Here is an 11,490-nt window from a genome sequence, read left to right as displayed (position 1 = left end):
TTCTGTGTTGTTTGAAACTTTTACTGAGATTTTATTTCCATGTTAATTATAGAATTATGAAAGGGCAAGACACCTACATGCCACAGATTGGAGAGTGGGAATATGAGGAGGCTGTTTACTTGTCTAAAGCAGGAATGACTTTGTTTGTCTCTGTTTGCTTTTCCAGGATCTGTACCCAGCTCTGAAAGGTGTAAGCACAGTTTTCCACTGTGCATCACCCCCACCATCTAGTAACAACAAGGAACTCTTTTATAGAGTAAATTACATTGGCACCAAGAATGTCATTGAAACTTGCAAAGAGGCTGGGGTTCAGGTAAGGGGAAAGCTGGAGCAAGTGCTATCAAGAGCATGTTGTGAACCTTTCTAAGTGTGTGGGAGCCAGGGTTCTTCTTGCTCTCTTCCTGGGCCTAGCTAGGCTTGCTTCCTAAAATCTTGTGAAGATCCTAGAAACAGCCCTAAGAGTTGCTGGGCCAATTTGAGCTATAATATTCTAACTGCATCTCAGTAGACCATCTGAGGACACTAAGGCTTATCAGTCTCTGGTTAAAGAGCTATAAAATATCAGTATTGCTTATTATTTTTTATTGCGGTTAGACGTCATGAAATTTACCATTTTATCCATTTTTAATTTATAGTTCAGTGGCATCAAGTACATTCACATTGCTGTGCAAACATCCCCACAGTCCATCTCCTCAACTTTCATCTTCCCAAACTGAAACTCTATCCCCATTAAACAACAGCTCCCCTACCCCTCCTATCCAATCGCTTGGCACCCACCATCCTACATTCTGTTTCCATGAATCTAGAGACCTCACAGAAGTGGACTCATGTGGGATCTGTACTTTTATATCTAGCTTCTTTCGTTCATTGTAAGGTCTTTTAAGTTCATCTATGTTGTAGCCTATGTCAGAATTTTTTTTTTATTTACCACTGGGTAACATTCCATTGTGTGGATAGACCACATTTTGTTTAGCTGTTCATTCATCAGTGGACACCTGGGTTGTTTCCATGTTTGACTATTGTGAATCATGCTGCTAGGAATGTAGGTGTATAAATATCTGCTCCAGTCTCTGCTTTCAGTTCTTTTGGGTAAATACCAAAAATTGGAATTCCTGGATCATACACTAATTCTATGTTTAACCTTTTAAGGAACCTGCCATACTATTTTCCAGACCTTGTTTACATTTAAAAAAAAAAAATAAGCTGTTTACTTTTCACCAATAGAAACCTGTTATAATTCAGACCTGAGAGCATATGAATTTCCACCCTGTCGTAGTTTGCTTTGTTATAAACCCTGATTCTCAGGATCATCACCCTTATGGGGCACCCGGCATCATCAGCTGACCCAGCAAGAACAAGTGGGTGCCTGGTGGCTCAATCGGTTGAGCGTCCAACTATTGATTTTGGCTCAGGTCATGATCTCACAGTTCGTGGGATCAAGCCCTACATTGGGCTCTGCACTGACAGCATGGAGCCTGCTTGGGAATCTTTCTCTCCCTCCCCTGCACCTCCCCAGGTCATTCACACAATCACTCGTGTTCTCTCTCTCAAAATAAATAAATAAACATAAACAAATAAAAATAAAACATTAAATAAAAGAACAAGTTTATAAGGAGCTCTTCAGAGGTTAGTGCCTGGAAAGGTTGAATCATAGTAATAGTGACCCCTTATACTTTGCAAGTGACAAGACATTCTGCCGTGTAGTTGTCACCTGATTTGCTCCTCAATAGGTAACCAGGAGCTACTAATGTCACTTAGTAGGTGAGGAACCAGATTTGAAAGGCTAAATATCTCTTTGCCAGTAATGAAAGAGGTTGGATTCAGATCAGACCATTTGATGCCAAATCCCAGACTCCTTAGTCTACACCATGCTTGAGCTCTGTGANAGATCATGACCCAAGCGAAAGTCGGACGCTTAACCGACTAAGCCACCCAGTCGCCCCACAGAGTTTATTTTTTAAAAAATATTTATTTTGAGACAGACAGAGGTAGTGCATGAGTGGGGGAGGGGCAGAGAGAGAGACACACAGAATCTGAAACAGGCTCCAGGCTCTGAGCAGCCAGCACAGAACCCAACACAGGGCTCGAACTCAACCGCGAGATCCTGACCTGAGCCACCCAGGCGCCCCAATCATTACAGAGTTTAAGTAACATCACTGGTAGAGTTGAAGTCCTTTGTGTTTCCATCCTCAATGTCATTGCTGTCTTTCCCCACCCACGGAGAATGACTGTTCTGAACTTGGATTTATCATTGCTGTTTGCTCCATGTGCTGCCAATATAAGTTATCAGTTTGCATGTTAAAAGCTTTATAGAAATGATATATTGAATAAAGCTTCCTTCAACTTGTTTTCTTCCCCAGCATGTTTTTGAGATTTTTCTATCTCAGTATATGTATATGCAGTATATTCACTGAAGTGGCAGAATAGCTTAGTGTGCTGCAGTGCAGAAAATGGCTTTTCATGTTGTGTTTTTTTTAAATATTTTTATTTCTAGGAGAGAGAGAGAGACAGCGTGAGCAGGGGAGGGTCAGAGAGAGAGGGAGATACAGACTCTGAAATAGGCTCCAGGCTCTGAGCTGGCAGTCAGCACAGAGCCCGACGCGGGGCTCGAACCCACGAATCGTGAGATCATGACCTAAGCGAAAGTCGGACGCTTAACCGACTAAGCCACCCAGGCGCCCCTCATGTTGTGTTTAAGAAACATTTCTTAACACTGAAATCAAGAGGTTTCCCCCCAGAGGTTTAAAGTGTTACTTTGCACATTTAAATCTTCAGTCCACCAACAATTTAGGTTTGTATGTGGTCTGACAGTAGTGATCGAATTTTTGTTGTTCGGCACCATTATCATGTGACCTATCCTTTCCCTACTGTTCAGCTCCCCATCCAGCACATCTCAGGTGTAGGTGCCTTCCACAGGTCTCTTCCTGGCTCTTTCTTTTGCTCCATGAGCTTCTGTCTGTGCCCATGCTACTGTGCTCTGCCTTCAGGAAGCAAGACCTAGGGTGAATCTCAGTATGTGGTAAAACAACTCACCCCCTAACCATGTTCTTCAGAATTTGCATGGCTGTTCTTAACCCTTTGCTCATCCATACAAAGTTTACAATCAACTTGTCAAGTTCCTTCATAAACGCTGTTGGAGTTGTTATTGTCATTGCATCAAATTTTAAGGTAATTTGGGAGAGAATTGATACCTTTCCAATACTCAGTCTTAACATCTCTATCTCTCTCTTTAATGCCTTTCAATGGAGTTTTGTCCTTTAGACAAAGGTTTTGCATATCTTTTATTAAACTTATTCCTGTGTACTTAATTTTGGGTTATTAAAATAACTTAATTCATATTATATTTTTAATTGTTAATGCATAGAAACACAGTTAATTTTTGTATATTGATTTCAGACTCACCAACTCTGCTGAACTCTAACTGTAATATTTTTTGTATGTTCATGTCTTCTGTGTAGACATTTCCAGTATCTGTGAATGGTGATAGTTTTGTTTCTTCTTTTCAAATTATTCCTTGTTGTTTGTCTTAACCCACTACGCTTGCTAGGACTTCCAGTACAGTGTTGAATAAAAGTGGTAAATATATGATTCGAGCTATTGCTGTTCAGTTTTGGACATGCTGCCCTTAACCAGACGGCTGGAAGCTGGGACACTTGTAAGAAAGCATTTCCTTTCCAGTAGCACTTCTCAAGTGGGCATGTGCACATGCGCTTGTGTACATGTGCTCACGTGCCCAGGTTGGTACCAGAAGCACCAGGCATCTTTTTCAGACAAACCTCTCCCTCTAAGTTGGGGGCTATCCTTCTCCCTTGAGGAATCTTTCCCATAGTGAGATAACTGTCCCATCTCTCAGTAGTGATAGAGAAAAAAACGTGAAATCCACTGTTTTAGAATGCAGTAGAATGTACCTCAAATCCATGTAGCTACAAAAGATGCTGATCTTTGAATTATTTTAAAAATACCTGAACAGCAAAGCATTGCAGTAAATAAATTGTATGGTGCCTTGTCTGTGAGGGTTGTAAATAGGTGCTGTTTCATTCTCTTTCATGCATGACCATCAGATTGTTTAAATAATGCTCATTTCTTACTTGTATTTTGTTTTAACTTTCCTTTCTCCTCTGCCAGAAACTCATTTTAACGAGCAGTGCCAGTGTCATCTTTGAGGGCATCAACATCAAGAATGGAACCGAAGACCTCCCTTATGCCACAAAACCCATTGACTATTACACGGAGACAAAAATCTTACAGGAGAGAGTATGTACCTGAGAACTGTTGAGTGACAGGCGAGTTCATGAACATCTGGAAGGCTTAGATTTTTAAGAAAAATATTTATGAAGTTAGTGTTCTCAGTCCTGAATACCTAACTTGGGAAGTAAAATTTGTGGATGAAATTCAATTTAAAACATAATAGCAGTAGCTTTAATGTGTTTTACAGGAACTCCCTGATTTAAACTTCACAATGACCCTATAAGGTGGATATTATTTTGATCACCAGGTTATAGATGAGGACAGTTGATCCACAGATTCAGTTTCTTCCTGAGGCTCTGCAGCTAGTGGGTGGCTCAACCCACACACTCACCCTCTTTGCCATGTAACCTCTACGCAGACAGAATTTGGGCTTAATGCATAAGTGTTTTCATTTGAACACACCTTCCTAGTGGCACTCTTGCCCCCCTTCCTTACTTAGATTAAGCAATGAAAGGATCTTGCTTTATTTTAAGGAAAAGTACATGGCAAGGCACTGGTTTCCACCTGACAAACTAGATTTGCTAGGGAGCGCCTGGTTTTAGCAGCAGTCCAAGTTGAGTAACAGGGCAGTAAGTCTTTGGACTCCAGGGCTCCAGAGACCCTGACAGCAGCTAGCTCCAGGACTAATGTCCAGGGAGAATATTACTCTAAGGATATACTTAAGTTGAAGAAGGTCACGTATGCTCATTGAGCACAGACGGCTTGCCTTAACTGGGAAAGCTGTGACGTTTCTTTTCCCAGGTGTTTACAGCATATTACACCCACTGAGGTTGCATTTTGCAGCCAGAAAACTAGAGCTTAGTGCTGACTTGGCATGAGTCCCACTGTGCTGCCTGAGAGCCAGCTGCCTCCCATCTGTTTGGTATTACTCCAGCTCAGAAAGTTCCCGAATAACTCATCTACAGGGAGACACAAAGGCCTCCCCAATCTAGGGGATGGAAGTCTGGCTTATTGTAAGCTGGAGTCTGTCACCCTGCTCCTTGGAGCACAGAGAGCCTCACAGAGCTCCCACCTGTTAGGACTTGACCCCTGAAGCACTCTTATCTAAGACACTGGGACTCCTCCCGTCTATGCTCGGGAGCTGTTAAGTGGTAGCTGTGCCTCAGACCATCGGTGTCTCACTTGCATTGACTTTTGGCCTCTCAGTTAGAAGTAAGCAAAGCCTATAAATGCCTGCATCAGTAACCTTCCTGGAGCCCCCTCTCAGCCACTGTTGGCACACAACTTGCTGTTGGTTTTCAGACCTCTCAACTGATGATAAACTCAGTAACATAGCTTAAACTCACTGGGAGCAAAACATGCGCAAGAATTTTGCCACCATAGAGTAGAAATCCTGGGTGAGGTGGCACAATAAGTTTACTTATCCGGCACATACTTACCAAGACAGTTGATGTGGGTCACCTCATTTGGTCACTTCCCAGCCCCATCCAGGTAGGAGCAGTCATCCACATTTTTACCAATAACCTAGCAAATGATTCAGGATGTTTTGTCACTTTTGAAACAAAACCTGTTTCTCTGTATTTTAAGTCCTTAAGTTCTAGTTTGTCCGCTAAGCCACGCAGAACACATCTTTTCTGACAGTGGATGACAGAAATAACAGCTGTTACTTCTTGAGTCTTACTGGGTACTAGGAACTGCTCTAGACTTTACCTGTATTGGATCATCTCTTTAGCTACCCAGTCACTGTACTGTTTCTCCCAGACCCATTACCTTCTCAGTGCCTTCTTCCCAACCCACTTGGGTTCATCAGAGTCCCTTCCTGGCAGGTGGTTCTCAGAACTGACCAGAGCGGCCTGAGACTGGTGGAAACAAGCACGTGGAGCTTAAGGCAGGCGACTAAAGACTAACTTGCTAACTGGAACCCTCAGATCTTTTCCACAAACTGCTGTCAGGCTCATCTTCCCCTGGCTATAGTTGTGTGTTTTATTTTTTTAATTTTTTTAACATTTATTTATTTTTGAGAGACAGAGACAGAGCGTGAGTCGGGGAGGGGCAGAGAGCGCAGGAGACAAAAAATCCAAAGCAGGCTCCAGGCTCTGAGATGTCAGCACAGAGCCTGATGCGGGGCTCGAACCCACAAACTGGGAGATCGTGTCCTGAGCCAAAGTCAGATGCTTAACTGACTGAGCCACCCAGGCACCTCTACAATTGTGCATTTTAGGCCTTTCTCTTTAATTATACTATTGTTATTGTTGTTGTTGCTAAATAGGCTCCACACCCAACATGGGGATTTAACTCACAGCGCTGAGTTGCATGCTCCATCGACTGAGCCAGTCAGGCACCCCTGATCATACTCGTTTTGACCTCTCCTCTGTTTTCAAATTTGAGTGACATGGGTAGATGGGATAGAGAAGTAGCCTCAAATTATACCAGAGCAGGAACCAGCCTCCATGTCCCCTGTGAGTAGTGCTACTGACATGCCACTTCTGCTCTTTGCAGGCAGTCCTGGACGCCAATGATCCTGAGAGGAATTTCTTAACTGTAGCCATCCGCCCTCATGGCATTTTCGGCCCAAAGGACCCCCAGTTGGTCCCCATCCTTATCGAGGCAGCCAAGAAAGGCAAGATGAAATTTGTGATTGGGTAAGTTGGCCCACAGTTGATCTTCTTCATGATCCCCTGACAAAGATCAGTCAAGTTTATGTAGCTCTCTTCTAATGTGGCCTTCTCCGCCTGTCTCCTGGGGCTGCCACAACAAATGGCCACAAACTGAGGGCCTTAAAACAACAGAAATTAATTCCCTCCCAGTTCTGGAGGCAAAAAGGCCAAAATCAAGGCATTGGCAAGGTTGGTCCTTCTGGAAACTGAGGGAGAATCTGTTCTAGGCTTTTCTCCTGGCTTCTGGTGGTAGCCAGCAATACTTGATGTTCCTTAGCTTGTAGACAAGTATGTCCTCATCTTAAGTTGATTACATCTTCAGAGACCGTAGTTCAAAATAAGATCACATCCAAAAGTTCCAAGGAGACATACATTTGGGGAGGGCACTGTTCAACTTAGTACACTGTCAGGTGGCCTGGGAAAATATTTGTGTCCCTGTTCAGGAATTGAGGAAATAGGCTCAAGGGTGAAAAGACTGGCACAAGGTCAAGGGCCAGGCCTTCAGTTCTCCTTGCCTCTAGGAAGGCAGGTAAAGGTGTTCGCATTCCTCAAGGAAAGTGCAGGTGGTAAGACTTTTGCAGGTGGTGACAGAGTGCGGCTGATTCCCCAGTATACCTTTGCTTCCCTCCTTTCTTTCTCCCTTTCTTTCCTCCTCTTATGCCTGTGTCCTGGCACCTTGCTTCTCTGCCTCTTGCTTTGCTTCCCTGCTGCCCTGTCTTCTTGCTTTGAGGGATTAGAAAGAGATGGTAGAAAATAATAAGGCCAAAGCAAGCCATTAGCCCAGAGTGTCCCAGGGGCAGTTGAAGAGCCGCTCCCCAAATAGAAGCCCAGAGCAGACAATACTGGGGTTTGGCCATGCCAGGATGGGGCAGGCAGGGCACTGGGCTCTCAGACTCATTGCTTGGCCCTTACCTATCCCACCTCTGAGGGCCCCAAGAACCCTGGCCCCTGCATATCTCTAACTGTGGAACCATTCCCGGCATGCCTGCAGAAATGGGGAGAACCTAGTAGACTTCACCTTTGTGGAGAACGTGGTACACGGACACATCCTGGCTGCAGAACACCTCTCCCGAGATGTGGCTGTCAGTGGAAAGGTAAGGCACCTGCTCCCCTCTTGCCCCGTGTGTGTTTGCCTGTCTTCGGACTGTGTCTCCCTGTGATTGAATTTATTGGCAAATTGCCTTCATGTTCCTGTGTCTTGGCTGATCCGGTCTGAGGTTGATCCCCTGTGGTAGGCCGTGTGGTGACGTTGCGGTGCCACATCACTCTAGATGGCCCAAATCCGGGGCTAGTGAGCTGGGATTGAATAAACATTCAGGACCTGGTTTTCCATGTAACATGACCTGGATACCCACTATGGACTTGAATGCTCCCAGCAGGGTCCCACGTATATTTGATGGGGCACTTGCTATTCATCTTGTCTCCCACTTATTCTGAAAATTTCTCCATTTCTCCCCCATTGCCCACCCGTNGGCAGCTGATGGGCAGGATGGATATGTCAGGGGAGGTGAGCTCTGACGCAGAGAGGGGAGAGCACATTAGAGCCCCCTCACCCTCTCCCCCCACTCATAGGGCCTCCATCTTTCTTGTTTCTCACCACTGTCTTTAGAAGTCCCTCTTTGGGCCTCATGTTTCTCCTGGACCTCTGCTGTTTTCCCACTCCTGTAACACTTAGGATGGTAGGACTAGGGTAGGTCTGTGGCTTTTGGTTTAGACGAAACATATCACATTTGAGAAATACAATGTAACCTGTTCATTGCATCTGAAGATAAGGAGTTTTACCATGATGAACGTGATTATTAAATTAAGTTCAATTAACAAACATACTTTCTGAATGTAATCTAAGCTTTACTTAAAAATCCTAGCCCATAGGTAAAACTCCTCACCTTCCTTCTCTGCCTTAAGGCTGACTATAGCTGCAAACCAAAAAAGCCTGTCTTTCACTGGCTGACGTTGATAGATTGGAGATGCTGGGTGGGCAGGCAGGGAGAGGCCACTAGCTTCCTAAACTACTGGTCCCAGGCTGACCCAGCAGCAGTCTTCTCATCTCTCCAACTGGGGAGCATTTTCTAACTTCTTGTTCTCTCTCCAGGCATTTCACATCACCAATGACGAGCCCGTCCCTTTCTGGACATTCCTGTCCCGCATCCTGACAGGCCTCAACTACGAGGCCCCCAAGTACCACATCCCGTACTGGGTGGCCTACTACCTGGCCCTTCTGCTATCCCTCCTGGTGATGGTGATCAGTCCTGTCATCCATCTCCAGCCCACTTTCACACCAATGCGGGTTGCGCTGGCTGGCACATTCCACTATTACAGCTGTGAGAGAGCCAAACAGGTCATGGGCTACCGGCCCCTGGTTACCATGGATGACGCCATAGAAAGGACTATACAGGGCTTTCACCACCTGCGGAAAGTCGAGTGAGGCACCCCGGAGACTGGGCCCTCTCAGTGCATTCCCCAGCCACAAACTGTCCCCTGTGAACCAATAAACTAACCTCTTTCAAGTGAGTTTCTTCGGAGCTTAGGTCTCCTCCTGCCAGTTAGATGAGGCCACACCCAGCTCTTCTGCAACCACAGGGTGGAGAAAGCAGCAGACATTTCTCACTTTGTAGGATTGGATTTGAATTTCTTAAAGCAGGCAGCTTCACATTCTGCTGTTTGGCGTTCTCATTCTTTCCCTCTTCCTCTCCGCCACCCCTCCTGAATTCTGGGTTACTTATCATTCCAGTGTCCTTGTGCATAATTAAGGAAGCTGTAGGGAAGAAACAACCCATTTGCTAATTGATGATGAGAAAATACACTTACTTCCATGCAAACCGATAACCAGAGGAGAAGCCAAAGACTGGGGAGCCACGTAGTACAGATATCCTGGAAGAAGGGCAGGAATTATAAACATGTGGTGAAACTTCAAATGTACATTTCAAATAGATGCAGAAGTTAAAGGACAAACTTTAAAAAAATTTAAATAGTTGTCACCCCACCACCACCCAATCTCCAGACGGAAGAGATCGCTCGTTGGTCACCTCTGTATATGCTTCCAGGTTCTCTCTCAGGTGTAGCTGGTGTGCCTGCCTGCATTGTCTTTTCATAAAACATTCTTTCATGGACACATGTCTCTTTAGCAGCAGAGCCCCATTGTCCGTTTTAGTTGCAAGGTGGTAGTACACCCCAGGTGTGCAGCTCCTCTTCTAACATGGGATGTGAGGCCACTTGACGGTACACCACTGAAGAGATCAGAGAGAAGAGCGTCTTGGATCTGCTTGGAGTTTGGGTAGAAACTCCATGAGATGATGCAGAAAGGGCTGCTTCTCTGCAGCTTGTGCTCAGAACCCTTCAGCCAATTTCCGAAAGACAAAGCACGTATGATTCAGTGTTCTGTATATTCTGGTGATATTCTGCTTACAGAACCTGCTTTCTTCCTAGGCTAATCAAAATGTAATGTTAAAGATTTCTGCCTTCTTCTCTGCCTTTGTCCAGGGGTGGAGAGGCAGCAGGGCAGACTGGAGTAAAGTGAAGGTATTGTACATGCCATGAAGTGTTTGTGATAGGAACCTCATCCCCGCATGCTGGGTGGTGGGGGGAGATTGTGCTAAGCTGATGGGGCAGGGGAGCACAAGCAGAAATAAGACAAGGTCTTTGCCCTGGGGGCACCTAGAATAGAGCAGCTTGATATTTATTCACAAGCCAGGGTGCCTGAGAGACAAGGTGCTGTAAGTTCAGGGGAAGGAAACATGGCTTCCAGGCAAGACCATCAAAAAGGCTTCCAGTGGGGAGGTGACAGCATTGAGTTGGACCTCAAAGGATGGATAAAGGGTCCATAGGTGCAGGCCCCTAAGTGGCATTTCAGGCTGAAAAGTCAGGTTCATAGTCAATGGCTTATCATAATTTCATTAGCAGTGTGTTATCTTTCTCAGATTCAGTGAAGTACAGAAGTGGTAGGAGCAGTGGGAGGTTGGCTTGACTGAAGAGATAAGTAGGGCTGAGGATGCCAAGCCAAGAGGGCCTAAACTTTATCCTGTACACATGGGAAACTGTTCAGAGTTTACCTGGTGGAGGAAAAACTCAAGAAGCTTATTATTGCCACCCTGTGTGGAGCCTGGGAGATCAGATATGAAGTAACAAAAGTCTGAGCAATGCTATAGCTGTAGAAATAGAAATAGAAATGAAGCCTTAGTGGAAGCATCTGGAAAGAACTCGGAACTTGCTGCTTGATTTCTTAGGCAGTGGGAGGGAGGAGGAGGCCACGGCGTAGAACTGATAGAGTCTGTTTTCAGAGCTGTGAGGAGGAAACTTTCAGGCCTAGGAGAGTGAGACTGGCGGACCAAAGTGCCCTCAGCTTTGTCCTCCCAGATTTCTTTGGAAAATGGCTAGCAGCTGCCTCTACAAAAGATGTCTCTCACTGAACTCTGTCCAGAGTTCGTACATCATGTCCATTTGTGTCTACTTCCTCAAGAGAACGTCTAGCCTCCTCACTTGTTTTGTTCAACCATCCATTCTACACGTTTGTTGGGCACTGCCTGGGCTTCAGTGGTGAGTGAAACAGACACAGTCTGGAGCTGACACTGCAGTAGAGCCACCACCCTCCCTACTGCAGAGGGCTCTTATGACTGCTCCTTTCTCTGCCCTGCATTCCAGACTCTGA

General features: G+C 45.2%; 2 protein-coding genes across 3 annotated transcripts in view; one reads left to right on the top strand and one right to left on the bottom strand.

The window, feature by feature from the left end:
• Positions 1-9,356, top strand: part of NSDHL (NAD(P) dependent 3-beta-hydroxysteroid dehydrogenase NSDHL) — a 10,493-nt gene extending 1,137 nt beyond the window's left edge. Inside the window, exons 2-6 of the mRNA XM_077758367.1 lie at positions 167-313; positions 4,126-4,254; positions 6,688-6,830; positions 7,837-7,939; positions 8,938-9,356. Coding sequence (XP_077614493.1) covers positions 167-313; positions 4,126-4,254; positions 6,688-6,830; positions 7,837-7,939; positions 8,938-9,270 — 855 coding nt within the window. The 3' untranslated portion in view covers positions 9,271-9,356. The remainder of the gene's footprint in view (positions 1-166; positions 314-4,125; positions 4,255-6,687; positions 6,831-7,836; positions 7,940-8,937) is intronic.
• Positions 1-11,490, bottom strand: part of LOC144226848 (centrin-2) — a 42,218-nt gene that overhangs the window by 24,845 nt on the left and 5,883 nt on the right. Inside the window, exon 2 of one of the 2 annotated variants that reach the window (XM_077758364.1) lies at positions 9,654-9,716. The exons of the other annotated variant lie outside the window; for it this stretch is intronic. Within the exon in view, the coding sequence (XP_077614490.1) occupies positions 9,654-9,716 (63 nt within the window). The remainder of the gene's footprint in view (positions 1-9,653; positions 9,717-11,490) is intronic. 2 annotated transcript variants of the gene reach the window in all.

The sequence above is a fragment of the Crocuta crocuta genome, unplaced genomic scaffold (genome assembly GCF_008692635.1).
Source record: "Crocuta crocuta isolate KB4526 unplaced genomic scaffold, BGI_CrCroc_1.0 scaffold2141, whole genome shotgun sequence".
In the NCBI taxonomy this organism is placed as follows: domain Eukaryota; kingdom Metazoa; phylum Chordata; class Mammalia; order Carnivora; family Hyaenidae; genus Crocuta; species Crocuta crocuta.
Note: the sequence above shows the minus strand (reverse complement) of the source record. Positions and strands in the feature narration are given on the sequence as shown.